The sequence below is a fragment of the Periophthalmus magnuspinnatus genome, chromosome 9, assembly GCF_009829125.3.
Source record: "Periophthalmus magnuspinnatus isolate fPerMag1 chromosome 9, fPerMag1.2.pri, whole genome shotgun sequence".
In the NCBI taxonomy this organism is placed as follows: Eukaryota; Metazoa; Chordata; class Actinopteri; order Gobiiformes; family Gobiidae; genus Periophthalmus; species Periophthalmus magnuspinnatus.
In genome coordinates this window covers 35881071-35907022 of record NC_047134.1, presented here as the reverse complement: position 1 = coordinate 35907022, position 25952 = coordinate 35881071, and the positions used below count along the sequence as shown (strand labels likewise).

At 44.9% G+C, this 25952-nt stretch overlaps 1 protein-coding gene across 1 annotated transcript in view; it reads right to left on the bottom strand.

Annotated features, from left to right (window-relative positions):
• Positions 1-12747, bottom strand: part of LOC117376604 (excitatory amino acid transporter 1-like) — a 36394-nt gene extending 23647 nt beyond the window's left edge. Inside the window, exons 1-3 of the mRNA XM_033973114.2 lie at positions 12672-12747; positions 10033-10220; positions 6878-7015 (exon numbers count right to left, since the gene is read on the bottom strand). Coding sequence (XP_033829005.1) covers positions 6878-7015; positions 10033-10216 — 322 coding nt within the window. The 5' untranslated portion in view covers positions 10217-10220; positions 12672-12747. The remainder of the gene's footprint in view (positions 1-6877; positions 7016-10032; positions 10221-12671) is intronic.
• Positions 12748-25952: the final 13205 nt, after the last annotated feature.

Genomic DNA, 25952 nt, shown 5'->3' with positions numbered 1-25952 from the left:
GCAGGTGAGCCTCGGCCCGTCTGCGCAGGTGAGCCTCGGCCCGTCTGCGCAGGTGAGCCTCGGCCCGTCTGCGCAGGTGAGCCTCTGTCTGTCTGCGCAGGTGAGCCTTGGCCTGTCGCCTCCATACAGTCGTCACGATGTATTTATCCACAGGTGAAAGAAAAGCCCGCGGCGTCTATGGGGCAGCGTTCGTGTGTTTACTGATGCCGCTCTGTCTCTTGAAGCGCGTCGTCATAGAAGTTTTTGGATCAGAAAAGTGACATAATATTACAGACTTTGTTATTTCTAAGTGTTTGACATAAAGATGTTTTTTTAGTAAGAGCGATGCTTCGACCTGTTTACGGTCGTGTTATGTTTAGTTAACGACCTTTGACTGAGCCTTGGACTGAATGTCACAGCTCATAAGGTTTGAATAAGGAGAGATCACTAGATTACTCAAACATACATGTATGATATAAAACCTCCTCAGACGTGTTTGTGATGAACGTGGTAGAAAAGGTCTTTAAGTTATTGTTTTATGTTTCACTGCAGTGCTCCCTCGACCCCCTGCGCCGCTTCCTCCGGCCCACCCCCAAAGCTTGTCTCACTTTTGTCTCACTTTTGTCTCACTTTTGTCTCACTTTTGTACCACTCTGACCTTATTGCTCAAATCCTCTTTCTATGGCGTCTCTATTCTTCCTGTCTCCTCCCCTCTCTTTTGGGGAGCCATGGGAAAACTTGTTGACTCAGTCGTCTCTGCGTCCGCACAATAATCTCTGCTCCGTCGTCAGGGCGACAGAAGTCCAGCCTCACCAATCCCGTCTTTTCAAAAGGACTCGAGCTGAGACATGTTCATCAAACTCTACGGTGGGTCGCTTTGGGGAGAGTTTAAACTCAGGGCAACGCAGGAGTTCACACAGCGGACAGTTTCTGCACAGAGTTACATCTGCTGAGATATAAAGAAATACAAACGAGAGTCAAAACCTCCTGGACGACGAAAAGAAAACAGAGAGTGACCATTTAATGTGAACTGTACACTCAATCGTCTAAATAAGGAGAGTTTGTTATTATCATCTTTGTATCGGAATCAGTATCAGTATTGAGTATCGAGTCAGATTTTCAATTCTTTTGACAGATCTCGTTTGAACCTGAAGCTTCTTAAAAAGGTTCAGTCAAAGCTCGTCTCAAACACAGTGGAATAATGTTGTGTCTAAAGTGTCAAAGTCTGAGGATGTGACCCTCGTTGAGACGCCCAGCTCCATTTTGTTTTTTTCAACTTATGCTAAAGATTTTGCCGCTTTTTTTTTTCAGGCTATGACGGTGTATTTTTATCTTTATTGATTTTGCAAACCTTCAAAATAAAACACAAAATGTGAGTTTTCAGGCTTTTTGTTGGGAACTTTTTCCGTTTTGGGCCTGAAATGTGAGTTTCCTTCCCCTGATCCTCTTTAAACTCTGACATTTCTTACCAGGGTCTCCTCCATGTGGCCCCTACAGTCCTCTCTCCTCTCTCCCCTCTCTCCATCATCTCTCTCCATCCTTCCTTCCTCTTTCTCTTCTCCTTCCCTCCCACTCTCCCCACACTTGTCTCTTCTCCCTCCCTCTCTCCCTCCTCTCCTTCCCTCCTCTCTCCCTTCTTCTCTCTCCTCTCTGCCTCCCTCCCACTTATTCAAAATAATCGAAAATCAAGTTTGATTAAAAAAAATCACAAAACTGGAAAAAAAAGTCCCTTTTCCTGAAGTTTCATGTTGAGTTTGTTCAGAGTTTGTGTCAGACACATATGGATCGTTTAGGATCAAAACACGAGTTAGAAATGAGCAGAATGTCTCTTTAAGCCCTCGCTCAGAGCTGTTTTTGTAATATTAGCTCTGGTTTTCCCAGGAATCTGCTCCGATCTGTGCCACGACCTCAAGTTTAACTGTACAAACTGCACCGTCTAAAACACGCTCCCCTCCAGTCCACACGAAGGCGCAATTCAGCCCCAGAGCCACCACATTTTATTTACAGAGTTCACACAAATGCCCCGAGCAAAGACGACGTGTCACTGACGCATTTCTCAAATATAAAACGTGCTCAGACGTGATTTTACACTGAGACGTGTCAAACTGAAACACCTGAAACGTGAAGCTGCAGATTAAACACCGAGCTGTTATGACTGTTAAAGTTTAAACTCTAACGTTCATAGTTTAGACGCTTTTAGTGAAACGTCTCTTTTGACACATGGATCATGATCTGGATCTAAAAATGTGGATCCAGTGATTTCCTGTTCACAGCTGAAGAGCAGATGATAAAACTGGATCAAACAAATGTGTTTGAATCAAAATACACGTCGTCTTCCTCTCTCTTCCTCTTCCTCTCGTTTTCTCTCTCCTCCTTCCTGTATTTCTCTCATTCTCTCTCTCCCCTCCCCTCTCTATTGTGTTTGTTTACATTGTGGTTGCTAGGTAACATGTGTCCCATCTGCTGCTCGTCTCCAACCAGGAAGTAAAATGATAAACTTCACCAAAAAGACAAAACTATAAAAGACAAGGCACAATATTTATTAAAGTGTAAAGACAGGTAGGATCCAGAAAAACACCTGCCAGGTCACGTGATGAGGTCACGTGATGAGGTCACGTGATGAGGTCACGTGATGAGGTCATGTGATGAGGTCACGTGATGAGGTCACGTGATGAGGTCACGTGATGAGGTCACGTGATGAGGTCACGTGACCCCCGTCAGACGATGTTACAGCACAAACAGCACATTATCTAACAGGGCGACGTCATCTTCCAACAAGATCCTCTGAAATACCACGAACATCACAGGACTGTGACGCCACAGAGACTTTTAAACATCACCACGTGTTACACTCTGTCCTCTGTTACGTAAACAAGTTAAAGTATCTCAGAACACGGGGACGTGGTTAAAATGCAGTTAGAGTTATATTTTCTTGGGAAATATTACATCATAATTTCACATCAGTTGAGTAGAAGTTTGTGAAGAAAAGTAAAAAACAAAAATGAATAAAATACAGAAAGTAGCAGTGAGTTAAAAAACAGAATCATTGTGACTTTGTCATTAACGACGACATTTTCTGTTACTTTAAAACATTGAACAAATGTCATTTATTTTATGAGTCTGATCATAACTATTGTGTAATTCACACACGTGTCTGCTCTCGTTATGGTCACTAAGTAACAAACCTGTACATATGTGTCCAAGTCAAATATAAACAAACTGACAAAAACAGGAAACACCGGACACCGGGACTACACCAGGACTACACCAAGTCTACACCAGGACTACACCAAGTCTACACCAGGACTACACCGGGACTACACCGGGACTACACCGGGACTACACCGAGTCTACACCAGGACTACACCGGGACTACACCAAGACTACACCAAGTCTACACCGGGACTAACCGGGACTACACCAGGACTTCACCAGGACTACACCAGAACTACACCGGGACTACACCAAGTCTACACCAAGACTACACCAGAACTACACCGGGACTACACCGGGCCTACACCAAGTCTACACCAAGACTACACCAAGTCTACACCAGGACTACACCGGGACTACACCAGGACTTCACCAGGACTACACCGGGACTACACCAGGATTTCACCAGGACTACACCAGGACTTCACCAGAACTACACCGGGACTACACCAGGACTACACCGAGACCAAACCAGGACTACACCGGGACCAAACCAGGACTATACCAGAACTACACCAGGACTACACCACGACTACACCGGGACTACACCAGGACTACACCAGAACTACACCGGGACTACACCGGGACTACACCAGGACCAAACCAGGACTACACCAGAACTACACCAGGACTACACCGGGACTACACCAGGACCAAACCAAGTCTACACCAGGACTACACCGGGACTACACCAGGACTACACCAGGACCAAACCAAGTCTACACCAGGACTACACCGGGACTACACCAGGACTACACCAGGACTATACCAGGACTACACCTGATGGAGGAATAGATGGGTGAAGTTGGGCAGAACTGAACCATGAACAGTTGAACAAACAAACGTGTGATTTCTTTCTTTTCCAGGCCACACACTCACTTTAACCTCTCTCTCTCCCCCTCCCTCCTTCCCTATCTCCCTCCCTCTCTCTTTCTCTCCTCCCTCTCTCTTTCTCTCCTCCCTCTCTCTTTCTCTCCTCCCTCTCTCTTTCTCTCCTCCCTCTCTCTCTTTCTCTCCTCCCTCTCTCTCTTTCTCTCCTCCCTCTCTCTCTTTCTCTCCTCCCTCTTTCTCTCTCCCTCCTCCCTCTTTCTTCAGTATGAGGTCAGTATAATCCGGTCACTACTGAACCCAAAAACACCAAACCTGAGCGGCTGAATAAACGGATGAATAAACGGCTGAGTAAACGCTGCTGCGGCGAAGCTCCGACTCAAACAACAAACAAACATTTGTTCACCCCTCATTCACCACACTGCCCAACGTAAAGGGCCATTACGGAACTTTTCTGGTGGAGGCGAGAGAGCTTCAATGAAATGTCACAGATTGAATTTTAGGAAATTAACACTGAAAAACATTATATTTGTTTATAAAGCAACAAAATCAGATTGTTAAACCAGCGTTGTGGGACAAAGGGCGTTACCTTCAACAGCCTTGCTCCTGATTGGCTCTTTGGTTGCTATGATACTCGAGGTCAGAATCCCAAATATGAACTCGACTCCAGATTGACCCCTGTGACCCCTGATCTCGATGAGTTTCATGTGACCTCAGCTGAACGACTTTATTCCACTTTTTTATACAGTCTATGGTCAGAACGTCAGACATAAATGTTTGTCAGTATCACCAGCACTAAATTAATATCAAAACAACTTCTTTGAGCGCATGTCGTTATTGAACACGTTTAGAACGATCAATACTACGCGGTCATATTGAATAAACGGCTCTGAAAACAAAAACGTAACTCAATCCTCCGACGTCAGAGTAGAAGATCCTCCGCTCTAACCACTGACAGTTCAAAAACACTTGAAACAACAGAGTAAAAAACCCTGACGAACAACAGAAAAACTCCTAAAAATAAGCTGGATGTATGAATAGTTTTGGTGTATTTGGTGTTCTGTTCCTCTGGTTAAAGTGGACACTGTGCTCGTCCATCTGCCGCCTGCGTCACACCTCACACTTTACGAGCTGTGGGCTTCTCCTCACGGCGACACAGGTATGTCAAAGACGACTCCGACAACGACAGGACGCCGAGGTCCGACGGAGACGTGCAGGTTTGAAAAGTGACCGGAGGCTCATCTTTAGTCGTGTTTCCGTCTGTATTGGCTCAAACCGGGTCAAACGAGGATCTAGTTTTGATACTTTTCTATTAAGCTTTTTTTCTGGTATTTAACATATGTAGATCATTATTTCACAGGTTTTGTTGTAATTTTGACCTAAAACATAAATAACAGAAACAGGTTTCTGTTCAAATCTGCAGAACTGACAGATCCTGCATGTTCATGTTTGAAAAATTCCTGTGACTTTAGATTTTTGAACCCCAAATGTACGATCTGTTTTTGTTTTTTTATGTAGTAAGTACAAAGCAGTGGGCGGGGATAAGGGATGGATGAAAACTGAAATTATCTAAACACCCGAGACTGAAAAAAGAATCATACGAGATTATTTAAACATGAACAAATCGATTGAAATAAAAGTTTATGAAAAGGGAACAGCACAATAACATGAGTGAACTGTTATTAAAGTGTCCCTTTAATCACTTTGTGATTATAAATTCATAAATAGTTAATAGTCGTACACTTATTTCAGGAATGAGATGCTAAAAATAAACCATGACAACTGTTCCTCCTGTTGTGTCCAGTGGTTTGTGACCTCACACGGCGTCAGGGACGATTCAACATTAAAAAACAACATTTAAAAAGAATATTTTAAAAAGAACATTTAAAATCACTTTCAAAGAAGAAGAAAATACTGGACTGAGAAACTCACTGCTTTGACAAAACTATTTAAACTCAATGTCCCGACGAAGGAGCAGAGACTCCAGATTCTACAGAAAAAATAACTTTTAGTTTTGTTTGGTTTTTCCATATTTTTTACACCTGTAGCACCACTGGATCAAACCGGGAATATATCAGATCTAAACGAGACTAAACCAAGGTTCAGTTTAGATCTGTCTCTGAATAAAATAAATACACAAACGCAGAGGGCCCGGTGTCCCCCCAGAGGCGGCCCACGGACCGCAGAGGGCCCGGTGTCCCACCTGAGGTGGCCCACGGACCGCAGAGGGCCCGGTGTCCCACCTGAGGTGGCCCACGGACCGCAGAGGGCCCGGTGTCCCACCTGAGGTGGCCCACGGACCGCAGAGGGCCCGGTGTCCCCCCAGAGGCGGCCCACGGACCGCAGAGGGCCCGGTGTCCCACCTGAGGTGGCCCACAGAGGGCCCGGTGTCCCCGCAGAGGGGGCCCACGGACCGCAGAGGGCCCGGTGTCCCCCCAGAGGGGGCCCGCGTACCGCAGAGGGCCCGGTGTCCCCCCAGAGGCGGCCCGCAGAGGGCCCGGTGTCCCCCCAGAGGCGGCCCACGGACCGCAGAGGGCCCAGTGTCCCCCCAGAGGCGGCCCGCAGAGGGCCCGGTGTCCCCCCAGAGGCGGCCCACGTACCGCAGAGGGCCCGGTGTCCCCCCAGAGGCGGCCCGCGGACCGCAGAGGGCCCGGTGTCCCACCTGAGGTGGCCCACAGAGGGCCGGGTGTCCCCCCAGAGGCGGCCCACAGAGGGCCCGGTGTCCCCCCAGAGGCGGCCCACAGAGGGCCCGGTGTCCCCCCAGAGGCGGCCCACGTACCGCAGAGGGCCCGGTGTCCCCCCAGAGGCGGCCCGTGCACCAGTGGGACCACAGTTTGACAAACGCTGTCGTTCGTACCTGTAATGAGGCTGGAGACCAGCAGGGGCAGCACCAGCATCTGCAGCATCCTCATGAGCAGCTCTCCGGGGAAAGAGAAGAACTTGATCTCTCTGTAGGACAAGTGGCACTGACGCATCGCAAAGCCCAAGATTATACCTGAGAACGAACAACAAGAAAATCACACGGACATGTCCCTGGTGTCACTGTATTTAACCTGAAATATAAATGTGGTGCTTTGTTTCTTCGAGCGTTTAAATTTCATCATAAACACTTATATTCCAGATACTGATATTGTTTATTTTCTCTTTACTGGCTGATGTTGTCCCAGAGCATCTGTGTTTTATTCATACAAATCTGTTCAGTACAGACTTCAGAATAACAGTTACATAACACAATTTAATCCATTTTGTAAAAGGTTAACTGTGTTTGGACCGAGGGAAAATGTCACTCGATACTTAATCCAGAGTTTCTATATTGGAACAGGAAAATATTAGTCATTTCATTTTGCAAGTCAATACATGAACATGAAATAAACCACTTTATTTATTCTCCCTGTAGATACTTGTAGAGTGAAGGAAGAGGAAGTGATGAACGGGACAAGATTAAACTCTGAGACGTTTTAACCGACGCCTCCAACAGCAGAGTTAAGTGAAGGAATTAACTGTCGTATTTTACTGAAGTCGCAGTTTTATTCATAGTTTTGGGGGTGTGACTTATACTCAGATGTGACTTATATGTGAAATTATTCAAATATATTTGAATAATATAAATATATATTATATTATTCAAATATAATTTCACATCTTTGTTATTGTCACAGTCGGGCTCTAGACTTGTACCAGTGTCTACTCCTCCTGAACCACTGAACATTTAACATTTACCAGACACGTGTTCAGTTCTGTCTGTGCTTCAGCTGAATAAATATAAATGTGTTACGTTAGCGTTAGCATTAGCGTTAGCATGATGTACTGATATTCAGCCTGTGGTTCAACATTTTAATCTTATTATTAGAACTTGACTTTAAAGATAAAACGTCTGTTCTTGGTCTCGGATTCTGTAAAATAAATTTCCCCTAAAAATGCGACTTATATATGTTTTTTTCTTCATTATTATGAATTTTTCACTGGTGCGACTTAAACTCCAGAGGAAATACTGTAATAATAAGCCTGACTCATTGTTACATGTTCACCCTGAATTAAATGGCCTTTCCCTGTGTTTGAGTAAAATGTGTCTCGTCCCAGGACAGAATACGTCCCCTGTGTCCTGTCTGCATCTACAAAGAGTTTTGTTGTGCGATAATAATGTTAGCTAATGTTAGCAAACCTCTGAAAGTCGTGAAAAGAGCTTCTAAACTCATCAGGGTGACTAATGATGATGGTCAGAATGTTTAAGGTCAGTGAGGAGTAACTCTGGACCACGGCAAACTGTTTATGACAAACTAGTTCAGTTTTTCATGTTTTTAACACGATAAAAATTAGAGACTTTAAATGTTTGTTGACGCTTTAATCGAGCTAATTTAATGAAGTTTAAATGATTCTAAAGTGTTACAAACTGATCTATCTCCATGGCGACAACAAACTTTACTGAACAAAATGAGACCCTCATTTCCTCATTCCTTGTAACTTCCAGGTGGCCGACCTTTGACCTCCAGTGAAAGAGCGTTCTAAACTCAGCATCTTTTTCTTTGTGTGAAACTCGATCAGAGCTGCAGATGTGTGGAATCACCTCACACAGAGGGGGCGGGGTTAACAGCCACAGGTCAGAGTTCAAAGGTCAGTTTAAAGGTCACTCCGGGTTCATCCTGGATTCCTTTTCTCTCTCTGCTCTGTGTCGTCCAAGCGCCGATGACGGGGATCCACAAAGTCACAAATTTCATGAACGGAGATGTAAAAGTTTAAAGAATCCTTCATTTATTATAAACGACTTATTGTATTTTTGTCTGAAAGAGTCGTCACAAAACTCTGAAAAAGTGTTAAATTATACTGCTCTGGGGTATTAAAGAGGAGGTACTTACATCTGTGGGGTATTAAAGAGGAGGTACTTACATCTATGGGGTATTAAAGAGGAGGTACTTACATCTATGGGGTATTAAAGAGGAGGTATTTACATCTATGGGGTATTAAAGAGGAGGTACTTACATCTATGGGGTATTAAAGAGGAGGTATTTACATCTGTGGGGTATTAAAGAGGAGGTATTTACATCTGTGGGGTATTAAAGAGGAGGTATTTACATCTATGGGGTATTAAAGAGGAGGTACTTACATCTATGGGGTATTAAAGAGGAGGTACTTACATCTATGGGGTATTAAAGAGGAGGTATTTACATCTATGGGGTATTAAAGAGGAGGTACTTACATCTGTGGGGTATTAAAGAGGAGGTACTTACATCTATGGGGTATTAAAGAGGAGGTACTTACATCTATGGGGTATTAAAGAGGAGGTATTTACATCTATTGAAGTTTTATAAATTGTTTTATAAGTTTCTTTTTAGTTTTAAGCCCCTCCCCCACCACACTCAGCTGCCCCTTCCCCCTTTGCTCTCTGTGCTAAACCCCTCCCCATTCAGAGCGCTGCATGTCTCTAATGACATCACTGCACATCAGGTTTGTCAGGTCACTGTGCAGTTTGGTATCAGGCCAAGTCACAGATCTGATCTGTAACTTCACCTGCTTGTCTCCATGGAGATAGAATCAGCAGAGTCAGCAGAGTCAAAAGAATCAACAGAATGAAAAGAATCAACAGAATCAACAGAGTCAAAAGAATCAAAAGAATCAACAGAGTCAAAAGAATCAAAAGAATCAACAGAATCAACAGAATCAACAAAATCAGCAGAATCAGCAGAATCAAAAGAATCAACAGAGTCAAAAGAATCAACAGAGTCAAAAGAATCAAAAGAATCAAAAGAATCAAAAGAATCAACAGAATCAAAAGAATCAACAGAATCAAAAGAATCAACAGAATCAACAGAATCAAAAGAATCAACAGTGGAAGCACCAAACTCTTATCTGAGGTAAAAAAGTGACAGATTTATTTCTGACACGAGGATTTTCCAGAAACGTTTTCAAACTGAACGTAGAAGCGACTGGAGACTCAAAAAGTCTCCTCTCCATAAACGTTACACCGTAAGTGAAAATAAATGAAATTCTAGAGTTTGATGTTTGTGCAGAACTTACCGATGACGACGGCGGCCACGGTGAAGATGACGAAGGCGTTCTTGATGAAGCATCCTTTGACGTCGTTTCTGGTGATGCTCTGGACCCTCTGTCGCGCCCGCTCCCCCCGCGCCGCCATCCGGGCTCGCACCTGGTGCAGCCCGGCCCGCCCCCTCTGAGCGCTGTCCCCGTTACTCTGGGTCATGGTTCTGTGGAAAACGCCGGAAAAAAGAGAGTGAGTTATTTAAGGAGGAGGTATTTATACTTCTGTGGGGTATTAACTCTTTCCTATTATTGTTTTTGAAAATGTTATATTCACCAAAAACAACATATTAACAATTTTCCCTTTCGTTTGTCCGTCTGTCACCTCTCTGTGTTAAGTCCCTCCCCCTTCGTCTGTCACCTCTCTGTGTTAAGTCCCTCCCCCTTCAGAGCTCTATCACAACACAATCAGAACCATCCACCAATGAAACTGCGACACATCACATCAGGTTTGTGAAGTCGTACTGTACAGTTTGTATCATGTTTTTGTATATTTATGGAGGATTGTCATGTGGGCGGAGCATGGGTGACGTTGGTTTGTGGGCGGAGCCTTGGATAGAATCTTGCAGCTCAGGAGAGATCGCTAAATGACTCAAACATGCCTGAATAACACGTCAAACCTCTTCAGACGTGTTTTTGATGAGGGAGCGACGTTAGAACACGGTAAAAGCTAAAAAAATCTACTTTGTATAATACCCCCCGTTTAAGTGAAACTGTTACCTCTGAAAACGATGAAACACCTCACCTTTCTACGGACAGAACTCTTTTCAGCTCAGATTCCCATTTTTTCTCAAAGGTTAATGTTTCGGAGCTTCATAAAATCCTACATTTACGTCTGTTTAGTCTCAAAACCTCACAGCTTCAACCCCCTGAAGCACGACTGCACTTTAGGACTGCACTATACTCTGAAACATCATCAGATATCGGCTTTTCACTTTTTCCTTATCAATTTCACCCAGGCCACACTGGAGGAGGTGTCTGGGGTGAGGGGAGTCTGGGAGTCCCTGTTGCCCCCGTGACCCGGCCCCGGAGAAGAGGAAGAACAGGAATGGATGGAGCTGCTCCACAAAGACTCTGCAGTTTGAGTCATGTGATGTTCAGTATTTAGTCTAAATATAAAGAAACTTTTATTCATTTTGAGACTCAAAAAGAGAAAATGACCTTAGCTCATTGTTTTTGTAACAACCTTTAATCAAACACGGATAAGGCCGTTTTAGATAAAAACTCCACCATGAAATACTCAGCTGTGATAAAAACATCTGCTCCAATAAGACGTCGTACTTTAAGTCTGAGTGGCCTGAAATTTAAATCGAGACGTTTGATACACGAAACATCAAAACGACTCAAACCCTTTTCTCCTTCACGACGTCAGAGCTTTGACCGAGTTTACGCCGAACATCTCGAGTTACTGAGACGCATGAAATAAAAACTGACACAATGTTCAGAAATAAAAACTGACACAATGTTCAGTGTCTCCTCTGTCCACGCTCCTGCTCTAAGGCTTATTTATCATTTACTCTAGATTTACTTTAAATGTATTTATTATTTACTCTAGATTTACTTTAAATGTATTTATTATTTACTCTAGATTTACTTTAAATGTATTTATTATTTACTCTAGATTTACTTTAAACTTAATTATTATTTACTTTAGATGTATTTATTATTAACTTTCTAACTTCGGTCCCACTAAGTCTAAGTGAAAATGTCAGATTTGGCGCATTATTTACAGTTTTTTCTTTCATTTACATTAATGTTTAGATTTGTTACTCGAGTACTCCGCTGTGGCCCCAGACTCCAGAACAATCTCCCGCTGTCGGTTTGTTCACTGTAAAGAAAACATAAAACCCCATCACCAAACGCTCTTCTCTGCTCGTTTTAAAAAGCAGAGTTTTGTTCTGTTTTTGTTCTGTTGACTCTGTCGTGTTTGTGTTTTATTTTTGTGTTTCTTTTTCTTTTTGTGAAGCTCTTTGCGACTTCCTCCACTGTCAAAGGTGCTTTATAAATAAACTTTGCTATAAATAAATAAATACATAAACTTTGCACTACTTTGTACTTACTGCAGCATTAAATATTCTGAGGTAACAGTATTTTTACTTGAATACATTTGTGTTACTGTTTCCACCTCTGTTCAACTTTAGACAAATTAGATCTGCAGGATTTGGGAAAAAATTTGATTTTTGTGACAAGAGAAAAATGTTTTAAGTTAATATTTTAACCACAAACTGACTCAAGCGTCACATTTCAGAACCTGCACAGATCTAAACTACGCTGAGCTCTTTCAGACACAATAATGATGTTTTTTGTTATTACACTACACAAAAAGTGCAGTGTTTTCTATTTGTTGTGTCACATTTCAGTTTGGATGAATTGTGCAGCTTTTTTACAAACTCACACCATAAAAAGCACAAATATAGTTCACTGTTTGTCTTGCATCATATGAACCTATAGGGGGCAGTCACACGTCCCTCTGCACACATCACCCACGTGTACACACACTCCACTGTTCAACTCTGACCAACTCTGACCAACACACAAACAACTCCCCACGATAAGAACAAACAACAACAAGAAACGTGCAAAAAAAACAGACGATCAACATAAAGCTCTGACTTTACCTTCAGACGAACACAGTCGTTTCTCACGTTTGGATTTGAGGGTTTGAGAAGAAGTGAACGCAGCCCAGGCTCTTTGGTAATGAGCTGTTTGAGCAACACTAAAGGAGAAAAAGAAGAGAAAAGGAGGAGGAGGAGAAGAGGAGGAGGGAGAGAGGGAGAGAGGGGGAGGAGCAGACCAAAGGAGGGAGTGAAAGAGGCAGAGAGGGGCAGGAGGCGGAGCTACAGCTGCTCCAGGACAGAAACCAACCACAAAAACTGCACAAAAACACAAAAAACAGCACAAAAACACCAAAAACTGCACAAAAAACACCAAAAAACACAGAAAACTGCACAAAAACACTGCTCAAAAAGTGCACAAAAAACACTAAAAAGTGCACAAAAAACAGCACAAAAACAACACTTAGCTGTGGGTCAGAGTCTGTACACAAATACAAGAGTGTACTTTTACTTCTACTAGAGTAATATTACTCTGAAGTAATAGTACTCTTACTTCAGTAACAGGTTTAGTTACTTTTCCAACTGTGACCAGGTCTAAATCAGGACTAAACCAGAACTAAACCAGAACTAAACCAGGACTAAACCAGGACTAAACCAGGACTAGACCAGGACTAGACCAGGACTAGACCAGGACTAAACCAGGACTAGACCAGAACTAAACCAGGACTAGACCAGGACTAAACCTTGTGGTCGGTTTTCAGCTTGTGGTTTGGAGCAGAATTTGTTGATACATTTAGACTTTTCTCATAGTCGAGCTCTAAACTTTATTTATTTCTTTATTCTTCATCCAGAGCTGTGAATATTAAAGCTCCAGTTTCACACAAAACTGACTCTGAAGTTTAATCCATGTTCTAAAGTTTCTCCTCAAAAAAAGACCTGAGTTGTGTTTTGTTTCATTCACACGTTTGAGTCACTTTATTATTAGTCTGTAACATCTACAAAGATCAACATGCGACGTTCCACTTTGTGATGTCATGGAGGAGGTGCAGAGGGAGGAGGTGCACATGGAGGAGGTGCACATGGAGGAGGTGCAGAGGGAGGAGGTGCACATGGAGGAGGTGCACGTGGAGGAGGTGCAGGTGGAGGAGGTGCACATGGAGGACGTGGAGAGGGAGGAGGTGCAGGTGGAGGAGGTGCAGGTGGAGGAGGTGCACGTGGAGGAGGTGCAGGTGGAGGAGGTGCAGAAGGAGGAGGTGCAGGTGGAGGAGGTGCACATGGAGGAGGTGCACATGGAGGAGGTGCAGAAGGAGGAGGTGCAGGTGGAGGAGGTGCAGGTAGAGGAGGTGCACGTGGAGGTGGATGAGGAGAATGGGTGGTTGTTTTCTTCTTTTTCTTTTCAAAGGGGTTTCACACTTGAGTGGTTCAGTGTAGATTCCTGTGGAGAAAAACATAACTGCAGTAGTGGAAAAAGTACTGCAAATATGTCCTCACCTCAGAGCAGTATTCACGTACTCAATCACAGCTACAAGAGCTCAAAAAAAGTACTTAAAGCCACAATATGCAACATTTATGTCAACAAATGTGCAAAAATAAGTGTCCTCGCGTCTCCACTATAGACTGTTTATATAAATGCACAAAGCTAACCTGCTAGCATACACTGTTTATATAAATGCACAAAGCTAACCTGCTAGCATACACTGTTTATATAAATGCACAAAGCTAACCCGCTAGCATACACTGTTTATATAAATGCACAAAGCTAACCTGCTAGCATACACTGTTTATATAAATGGATATAGTGTTAGCCGCAGGTTGGACTGACAGCGTTACTAAGCGCCCGCTCTCTCCTAAACCCGCGTCGTGGCTGTGGAGGGGCGTTACTTCACTTTACTTTACCAAATTCGCGCTCCAGGCCTCGATGAGCTTCGTCTGGAGCCGACGCCGTGGTCACGTCACTTCTTTACACAGACTGTGCTCTCCACAAACCTGACTCTGATTTGGAGGAGGGGCCTCTGCTGCTTGTTTCCATGGCAATGTTCGTTTGACTGTAACCTACCACAGTTTGGCTAAAATGTCTGTATCTTCATGGAGAAAGTCCCAAAATATGGTTTTAACTGTTTCCATGGAATCAATCAGGTGACGTACTCCCAACAATCTGTACTGTACTTTTACACACGTCCAGTGTCCTGTGTTCAGTCTGTCCTGTGTTCGGTCTGTCGTGTGTTCAGTCTGTCCTGTGTTCGGTCTGTCCTGTCCTGTGTTCGGTCTGTCCTGTGTTCGGTCTGTCCTGTGTTCGGTCTTGCCCTGTGTTCGGTCTGTCCTGTGTTCGGTCTGTCCTGTGTTCAGTCTGTCCTGTGTTCGGTCTTGTCCTGTGTTCGGTCTTGTCCTGTGTTCGGTCTGTCCTGTGTTCGGTCTGTCCTGTGTTCGGTCTGTCCTGTGTTCGGTCTGTCCTGTGTTCAGTCTGTCCTGTGTTCGGTCTTGTCCTGTGTTCGGTCTTGTCCTGTGTTCGGTCTGTCCTGTGTTCGGTCTGTCCTGTGTTCGGTCTGTCCTGTGTTCGGTCTTGTCCTGTGTTCGGTCTGTCCTGTGTTCAGTCTGTCCTGTGTTCGGTCTGTCCTGTGTTCGGTCTGTCCTGTGTTCAGTCTGTCCTGTGTTCGGTCTGTCCTGTGTTCGGTCTGTCCTGTGTTCGGTCTGTCCTGTGTTCGGTCTGTCCTGTGTTCAGTCTGTCCTGTGTTCGGTCTGTCCTGTGTTCGGTCTGTCCTGTGTTCGGTCTTGTCCTGTGTTCGGTCTGTCCTGTGTTCAGTCTTGTCCTGTGTTTGGTCTGTCTTGTCCTGTGTTCGGTCTGTCCTGTGTTCGGTCTGTCCTGTGTTCGGTCTGTCCTGTGTTCGGTCTGTCCTGTGTTCGGTCTGTCCTGTGTTCGGTCTGTCCTGTGTTCAGTCTGTCCTGTGTTCGGTCTGTCCTGTGTTCGGTCTGTCCTGTGTTCGGTCTGTCCTGTGTTCAGTCTGTCCTGTGTTCGGTCTGTCCTGTGTTCGGTCTGTCCTGTGTTCGGTCTGTCCTGTGTTCAGTCTGTCCTGTGTTCGGTCTGTCCTGTGTTCGGTCTGTCCTGTGTTCGGTCTTGTCCTGTGTTCGGTCTGTCCTGTGTTCAGTCTTGTCCTGTGTTTGGTCTGTCTTGTCCTGTGTTCGGTCTGTCCTGTGTTCGGTCTGTCCTGTGTTCGGTCTGTCCTGTGTTCGGTCTGTCCTGTGTTCGGTCTGTCCTGTGTTCGGTCTGTCCTGTGTTCAGTCTGTCCTGTGTTCGGTCTGTCCTGTGTTCGGTCTGTCCTGTGTTCGGTCTGTCCTGTGTTCGGTCTGTCCTGTGTTCGGTCTGTCCTGTGTTCGGTCTGTTATGATGAACTAGCAAAGAGCAAACACAAATACTGACCAAAGGTTATGTCACTGTTTTCAGCACAAATGTCCAAAAGTGAATCAGTTTAATCATCGACTGAATCATTAAAAAGACTGAAAAAGTCACTCATGTAATAAAAATAATACTAAACCAGGACTAAACCAGGACTAAACCAGGACTAAACCAGGACTAAACCAGGACTAAACCAGGACTAAACCAGGACTAAACCAGGACTAAACCAGGACTGAACCAGGACTAAACCAGGACTAAACCAGGACTAAACCCGGACTAAACCCAGACTAAACCTGGACTAAACCAGGACTAAACCAGGACTAAACCCGGACTAAACCTGGACTAAACCTGGACTAAACCCGGACTAAACCAGGACTAAACCAGGACTAAACTAGGCAAGGCAGGTTTATTTGTGCAGCACAATTCGTACACAGGGTAATTCAAAGTGTTTTACAGAATAAAAAAGACATTAAAATCACACAAATCAAAACATAAATAATCACAAATAATCATCATAAATTAACATTAAAAGAGAAGAGGCAGAATAAAAACCTTTAGTCACAGATGAACAGAACAGAGTCTGGATTTAAATATTGTCAAAGTCGAGTCTGTCTCACATCTTCAGGAGTTTTAGCTGCAGAAAACTGAAACGCTGATGGTTCATGTGGCTCTAACATGTCAGAGATGAACTTTGGACCTAGAACATGGAGAGACTTATACACACAGAGCTGATTTAAAGTCTCTGAGCCACAGGAGCCACAGACCTGAGCCACAGGAGCCACAGACCTGAGCCACAGGAGCCACAGACCTGAGCACAGGAGACATATGTGAAGTACTTCCTGGTTCTAGTCCTGACCTGAGCAGCAGTGTTCTGGATGTTCTGGATGTCCTGGATGTTTTGGATGTTCTGGATGTTCTGGATGTTCTGGATGTTCTGGATGTTCTGGATGTTCTGTTCTGTCGTTTGGAGAGTCCAGTGATCAGGACGTTACAGTCGTCTAATCTACTGGACACAAATGCAGGATAAGTCTCTGAGTCTGGTTTTGAAAGTTTACCTTTGTTTTTTGACGTTTTTTTAGATGTAAAAAGCTGCAGATGTTACTGATTTGTTGTGTCTGTTAAAGTTCAAGTCTGAGTCCATTTTTACCTCTAGATTTCAAGCCTCCTGGACGCCTCCCTAGGGAGGTGTTCTGGGCATGTCCCACCAGGAGGAGGCCCCGGGGAAGACCCAGGACACGCTGGAGGGACTATGTCTCTCTGGCCTGGGAACGCCTTGGGGTCCCACCGGAGGAGCTGGAGGACGTGTCTGGGGTGAGGGAAATCTGGGAGTCCCTGCTTAGACTGCTGCCCCCGCGACCCGGCCCCGGATAAGAGGAAGAAAATGGATGGATGGATTTCAAGCCTGATTTGAAGGTTTTAGAGAGAGACTGGAGGTGACGCTGACATTTTCTCTATGTTTCTGTGGACAAAGATGATGACTTCAGTCTTGTCTGAGTTTAGCAGAAGAACCAGGACTAAACCAGGACTAAACCAGGACTAAACCAGGACTAAACCGGGACTAAACCTGGACTAAACCGGGACTAAACCTGGACTAAACCGGGACTAAACCGGGACTAAACCCGGACTAAACCCGGACTAAACCAGGAGCAGTAGAATCGTATCGTGTCTCCCATGATTCCACGGGGTGTGACTGACCAATCAGAGACACCTGCTCCGTTTGGGTCAAAACAAACATGGCGGCCGACACATAAAAAACTGAAAAAAGAAGAAAAAAAACAGCACAGAGAATCTGCAGAATCAACAGTGGAAACATCAAACTTCATCTCAGGTAAAAGACGTGACAGATTTGTTTATGACACAAGGATTTTCCAGAGTTTTCTGAGTTTGAGACTCGTGATGAGTCTGTGATTCAAACAACAGAAAGTTCATTCTGTCGTTTTATCTGTGAATCCTGTGGTTTACACCTCCACAAACATGTTCTGAAGCGTGACTCTTGCATCAGTTTAGATCATGTTTCAGTCTTAAATGTTTTTGCTACTGGAAACAAACTGAGTCATAAAATCCTCTGACCTATCTGACCCCTCTGACCCCTCTGACCCCCCTGACCCCTCTGACCCCCCTGACCCCTCTGAACACACAGCTTTAAAACAGTGTGTTTCTGGTGTAAATCTCGTCATGTGAGAGTCCAGTTTTATGCAGATTTGTGACGGAGAAGAGTGAAAAAAATGAATGTGAACATGAGACCGATCACGTCAGATAAACACGTTTAGACCGATCACGTCACATAAACACGTTTAGACCGATCACGTCACATAAACACGTTTAGACTGATCACGTCACATAAACACGTTTAGACCGATCACGTCTGATAAACACGTTTAGACCGATCACGTCAGATAAACACGTTTAGACCGATCACGTCAGATAAACACGTTTAGACCGATCACATGAGGAGAACATGTTTGTAAATGAATCAATTTAAATTACATTTTGTGTTGCTGTAATGGTCAGATCACACTGTGATATTGTCTGTCCATCTGTTCTGACCAGCTGACCCTGGAGTGACCCTGGAGTGTGTTGTGTGTTGTGTGTTGTTGTGTGTTGTTGTGTGTTGTTGTGTGTTGTTGTCTTGTCAAACCTCTACACTAGAGTCATTATTCATTCATTTTCACACTTGGTGATGGTAAGCTACTATTGTAGCCACAGCTGCCCTGGGGCAGACTGAAGGAAGCGAGGCTGCCAATCTGCACCATCGGCCCCTCCACCACCACCAACTCACACACACACACCACTTTCACACTAGACAATGTGGCTGAAGTGTCTTGCCCAAGGACACAACGACAGAACTTGGTCTGAGCGAGACTCGATCCTCTGACCTTCCGGTTGGGAGACCAACCACTGAGCCACTGCCCCCCCCCCCCGTCCCTCTGGTCAGAGCCGTCTCCTCTGCGCCCGAAGGACAACAGCCTCTTTGTGTCTGACCCCACGTCAGACTGACCAATGAACGAGGTCGACCAGCCAGTCCAGTCAACACAAACACAACACAGAGCGAGGGGCGGTCAGGGGAGAGGTCAGAGCGAGGAGCGGTCAGAGCGAGGAGCGGTCAGAGGAGAGGTCAGAGCGAGGAGCGGTCAGAGCGAGGAGCGGTCAGAGGAGAGGTCAGAGCGAGGGGCGGTCAGAGGAGCGGTCAGAGCGAGGGGCGGTCAGAGGAGCGGTCAGAGCGAGGAGCGGTCAGAGCGAGGAGCGGTCAGAGGAGAGGTCAGAGCGAGGGGCGGTCAGAGGAGCGGTCAGAGCGAGGGGCGGTCAGAGCGAGGGGCGGTCAGAGAAGCGGTCAGAGCGAGGAGCGGTCAGAGGAGAGGTCAGAGGAGAGGTCAGAGCGAGGGGCGGTCAGAGCGAGGGGCGGTCAGAGGAGCGGTCAGAGCGAGGAGCGGTCAGAGCGAGGAGCGGTCAGAGCGAGGGGCGGTCAGAGCGAGGGGCGGTCAGAGGAGAGGTCAGAGCAAGGGGCGGTCAGAGGAGCAGTCAGAGGAGTGGGCAGTGGAGCGGGGCGGTCAGAGGAGCGGGGCGGTCAGAGGAGCGGTCAGAGCGAGGAGCGGTCAGAGCGAGGAGCGGTCAGAGCGAGGAGCGGTCAGAGGAGCGGTCAGAGCGAGGAACGGTCAAAGCGAGGAGCGGTCAGAGCGAGGAGCGGTTAGAGCGAGGAGCGGTTAGAGCGAGGAGCGGTCAGAGGAGCGGTCAGAGAGAGGAACGGTCAAAGCGAGGAGTGGTTAGAGCGAGGAGTGTCAGAGCGAGGAGCGGTTAGAGCGAGGAGCGGTTAGAGCGAGGAGCGGTCAGAGGAGCGGTCAGAGAGAGGAACGGTCAAAGCGAGGAGCGGTTAGAGCGAGGAGTGTCAGAGCGAGGAGCGGTTAGAGCCAGGAGCGGTCAGAGGAGCAGTCAGAGCGAGGAGTGGTCAGAAAGGCGGTCAGAGGGGAGGTCAGAGGAGTGGTAGGAGGAGCAGTCAGAGAAGCGGTCAGGGGAGTGGTCAGAATGAGGAGTGGTCAGAGGAGCGGTCAGAGGGAGGAGCAATCATAGGAGCGGTTAGAGCGAGGAGCGGTCAGAGGAGCGGTTAGAGCGAGGAGCGGTCAGAACGAGGAGTGGTCAGAGGAGCGGTCAGAGCGAGGAGCGGTCAGACTTTACTCACTTAACCAATGTTCCCTCTAATTTTTCACAAGTCTGAGCAAACACACAAACTCCCTGAGCGTCCCATGGACCAGTGTGAGCGACATCAGACGTGCGCGCTGCGGTCACCAGACGTGCGCGCTGCGGTCACCAGACGTGCGCGCTGCGGTCACCAGACGTGCGCGCTGCGGTCACCAGACGTGCGCGCTGCGGTCACCAGACGTGCGCGCCCATCCAAGTTAAATGGTTTATTAAAATAATCAAATTACCACATTTATATTTCTGTTATAAGACTTTTAATTAAGTCCTTTATCCACTTATACAATGAAAATGACACAAATCTTGCTCATGACCTGTGTAGTGAGTTAATGCTATTGGAAGTATAAATATTTAATTTTAACTATGGCAAAACATGAACTTCAACCAAACCAAGACAACTGTAAACTCCAATGTTGAAAACACACTTAACATTTTTATGATAAAGCTCTGACTTGTATCATGAGTATAAGTATAAGTATATAAGTATATATAAGTATAATCCATTGTGTGAAGCTTTTGCTGTGACTGAGTGAGATTGTCCTACTGTGTCTGGGACACAGTCCTGACTCTTTTTCAGTTTATGACACGATCATTTGATTTTTACAACAATAAACTAGTGACAGTCAACGACCAACACACACACTACTGTACATTTATATATCAAAACACAATATATAATGTGTATTTGTATATAAAATATAGTCAAAACGAGTGGTATGGGTCAAAATAAATATATATTTACAAACCACACACTGCAAAATGTAAACACACACACACTGAAAACTAAAAACACACTGTCCATGGTTGTACAGTGAGACACTCATTCTGCTACAGAGGCTCAGTGGTTAGAAGTTGGAGGATCGAGTCCCGCTCGGACCAACTTCTGTCATTGTGTCCTTAGGCAAGACACTTCACCCAAGTGGTGTGTGTGATGATTGGTGGTGGTCGGGCGCAGATTGGCATGAGCTAATGCTAATGATTACACATGATATATTTGACCTACAATTAAGTCAATAGCAGAATAAACCACACTCACCGATCAGGTCCAGTCCATCAGCACATCAGGTCCTCTGCTCCTCAGTCCACCATGATCTTCACTCGGGTCCATGAGCCGCTCCGGGTCCAGATGTCTCTAGTTTAACTTGTACAAACATCCACAGTGTCCTCGGTCACGCACTTCCTTTGTTTTGTCCGTTTCGTCATGTTTAAAACGCAAAACTGCTGCAAAACAGCGTAACAGTGCGCCCGAGGGCCGTGGGAACGTTAAGGGTTAAACACTTAGCATCATTAGCATCATTAGCATCATTAGCATCATTAGCATCATTAGCATCATTAGCATCATTAGCATCATTAGCGAGTCTTCACTCCACATCGGTCACATCGGCTAAAACTCTGATAGGCACATGAGGACATGAAGACATGAAGACATGAAGACATGAGGACATGAGGACGTCTGTCAATGACGTGGATAAACTGCGCATATATTCACATAATTGTCTGGAGCAGCTCGTCCCGGTCACACTCACTGACACTGAAAAATAAAACATGAAATCAGTGCGCAACTGCGCATGCGCGCAGCTTAGAGGGAACAGCACTCTGAACACTTTATTACCTCAACACTTTACTCACTTAACACTTTACTCACTTAACACTTTATTACCTCAACACTTTACTCACTTAACACTTTATTACCTCAACACTTTACTCACTTAACACTTTACTCACTTAACACTTTACTCACTTAACACTTTACTCATTTAACACTTTACTCATTTAACACAATATTATAAAACTGTGAAAAGATTAAATAGAAAATAAAACTGGTAGAAAGTTTTAGTTTTTTAAAAGCAGAAGCAGGTTTTGGCAAATGGAGACTGGAAAGGACAAAACTGTGAATGAAAATAAATAAACCAGAAAACAACTTCCCCCAAACAACTTTATGACCAAGATCAAAGTGCAGGTTTAAATAAAACCACCATAAAACTCCTCAGACTGAAGCAGACGCAGCGTCTCTAATGTTCAGACTTTAGTTCTGTGAAAAAGATTATAGAAGAATGCAGAACGGAGCAGGTTAAGTTTTCTCCTCCAAATGTTCAAAGACGCCACGAGCGTTTAACCACAGTCACATGACACGTTCAGGACGACGAGCCCTCAGGGTCTGTGCAAAGAGAAGATGAATAATAAATCTATTATTATTATTATTATTATTATTACTATTATTATAGCAGCATTAGTCATTCGCTCCACTCTGATCTGTGCTTATGACTGCAAGGAAAGTTACAGAGTCCAACTTTAAATCAGACCTAAACTGTTGTGTTCAGATGTTTCTCCATGTTCTCGTCTTTAATCCACTATCTTCAAGACGCCATTTTGTCCATCTGCCCCATTTAACCTCCACTGTGACACGCCCCCTGTGACACGCCCACTGTGACACTGACACGCCCCCTGTGACACGCCCCCTGTGACACGCCCCCTGTGACACGCCCCCTGTGACATACACAATTCCTTCCCCAGTTTTATTTCCTTACTCGCTGATATTCAGCAGTGCTGTGATGTTATTTTGGTCCGTTTTTAAAAAGTTCTGCTCAGATGTGCAGGTCCATAGATGGCGCCGACAGAGACACGATACGTCCACTTTAAACTTCTAGTATGATACAAAACAACAACATCAGAAATCCTCGCAGCGAGCTGTGTCCAGAGGGGCGTGGTCGTCTCAGGGGGGAGATGTATCCAGGACAGGTTATCAGATCTGCGGTCTACGGTGGCCCTCCAGGGACACACAGAACTGGGAACGCTTTGTCCCGCGGCGTCATTGTGCGGGAGGATTTCCCATGGATCGGGTGTTGTGGACTTCAAACCCGGGTCTCGGAGCGCTCATAGTCGTTTGTGTTATGGTCGCACTGGGAGAGCAGTTCACACACAAGAGGTCAATCATTACGGAAAAAATATCTAATAACGCAAATAAAATAGTGAGAGCGAGGGCATCTGACACAGGGACATATCAGAACATGTATGTAGAGGTTTAAGCTACAGGGTGAGCAGCTTTAAAGAACAGTAAGACCTCATGGAAACACAGGGAGGGCATCTGACACAGGGACATATCAGAACATGTATGTAGAGGTTTAAGCTACAGGGTGAGCAGCTTTAAAGAACAGTAAGACCTCATGGAGACGCAGGGAGGGCATCTGAGACACGGTGTGAGGAGGTGTGAGGAGGTGTGAGGAGATGTGAGGAGGTGTGAGGAGGTGTGAGGAGGTGTGAGGAGATGTGAGGAGGTGTGAGGAGGTGTGAGGAGGTGTGAGGAGATGTGAGGAGATGTGAGGAGGTGTGAGGAGGTGTGAGGAGATGTGAGGAGGTGTGAGGAGGTGTGAGGAGATGTGAGGAGGTGTGAGGAGGTGTGAGGAGGTGTGAGGAGATGTGAGGAGGTGTGAGGAGATGTGAGGAGGTGTGAGGAGGTGTGAGGAGATGTGAGGAGGTGAAGGACACAGCGGAGGAGCGTCACATGAGGACGATGATGATGATGTCTGTCTCAGACTGAATCTCTGTTTGAGGAAACAGAAGAGAAACAGTAAATCTCGTCTCTAAGAAGCTCAGACAGGAAAATGTGCTTCTCTTTTACAAGTTTCACTGTTTCAAAGACACGACACGTCGGAAACACAGAGCTCAATGTGCACAACATCTAAAATGAGAATAAAAAGATAAACAAGAATAAAAGGAGAATAAAACGAGGACATACACTCAGATTAAAGGTGCTCTGTGGTGGAGGGTGGGCCTCCCGCTCAACGTCTCCAGTGCAGTGGAAGTAACAGAGTACTTAAGACGGTGTGTACTTTTACTTTTACTTGAGTAGGTGATACGAGTACGTGATTTGAGAGCAGTATCTGTACTAAAAATGAACAAATATCTTCTGCTACAACAACATTTAAACTCAACACTGTGTGAAATACTTTTACTTTTTACTCTTAAAGTATAAGTACTTAAATACTTTTGCTTAAGTAGATTAGTTCATGTGATACTTTTACTTTTACTTGAGTACTTCATCCTCGTTTGGTATAAGACGTGTCTCTCTCCACCAGATCAAGGTAAAGTCTGATCTGTGGAGGGGCGATCCTGCAGCAATGAGAATCCATAAAAATACCTGTAATTAAATAAACGCAAGTTTGATTTGCTTAATGCCTCACTGTGTAACATCTCCATGGAGACAGGAAGTTACACAGTGCAGCTTTAAACACTCATTAATATAATGTCAATCAAATCAAACTCAAATAAATCTATAAATATTTTTAAACATGTTCTGAAATTTATTAATGCAGAAAGTTTTCTCTGTTTGTCTCTTTTTATTATAATTAATCCTGTCACAACAAATCTACATTTATCAACTTTATAAAAATAAAAAAAAAGAACGGACAAGTGGAAAGGAAAGAAAAACATCCACAGACAATCTTTGTATTTAATTTAAATGTTTTTATGATGTTGAAATGAAACAGATTATGTTCTGATGTTTTATTTTAAAGATCTGGATTTGAACTTTTATTTACCTTTTACTGGCGCCATCCTGTGGACGAACCCGAGCAGTGCAGCTGTGGAGGCAGAGGCTCCGGCAGAGCCATTTATCACACACTTAATCAAACACTTTATCAATTTATGAGACAGTTTATCAAACACTTTATGAATGTGGTGTGAGTGTGAGGCTGGTTTGGCAGCCACACTTCATCAGTCTGCCCCGGGGCATCTGCTGCTGGAAAGTTAAACTGACAAAGTTTAGAATCATACAGGACATTTCTTTTTAAGTTGATGCCCTGATTCTGACTCAGTTCGTTATAAACTGTATTTTAAACATTTAAAAACAATGAATCCGTCCTGAAATGTGACCGTGTCATACGTGTTATTGCTTTGTTTGGAATATTCCACAGTTTGGCTTTTATCTTTCTAACTTTCTGAATTTGACTCTGTTGTAGAGACGAGACCTGCTGCTGCCTCGGCAACAACAACAACAACAACAATGACAACGACAACAATGACAATGACAACAACAACAATGACAACAATGACCATCAGAACTTCACCAGATTCAAACAAAAACAAATAAAATAAGACATGCTTTTTGTAAAATCTTCAGAATAATTATCTTACCAAGCTTTGGAGATGTAAAAACAAAATAATAAATAAATAAATAAATAAATAAATAAAATGTGTATATAGTGTATGTAGGTGCAGGTGTGATACAGGAGTTTAACCAAACGAGCGTCTGCAGGTGCGATATTACAGATAAGCTCTTTTTATTTCTAAATCAGGACAAATAGAGTTAAGTCCATTTAACTGGACGTGCACCAACACTAATCTGACAGAGGGAGGGGTCAGAAAACAGATGGTCAAGCACCTGGTCACGCTCTGCACAGAGTCTCACACAAACCACAGTTTCACGATGGAGGATCTGCTGGACGATCTGTTGGAGGACTGGCCCGAGTCGTTGGCGCTCTTCGGGTGGGTGTGGTCGGAGGCCCTGGGCGAGCGGAGGAGAGGGGTCCCGGGGTGGTCGGCGTTGGAGGCTTTGGGCGAGCGGAGGAGGGTGGTCCCCGGGTGGTCCTTGTGTCTGGAGGCGTTGGAATGTTTGTGTTTGGACTTGGTGGTGCAGGTGGAGCTGCTGCTGGAGCATCGTGACGTGTGTTTGAGTCTCCTGGCCCCTCTGTGCACGGACGACCCCTACGTGTGGTTATTCCTGCAACACTGAAGGTTTTTTGTGCTGAATGTTATTAAAGCGT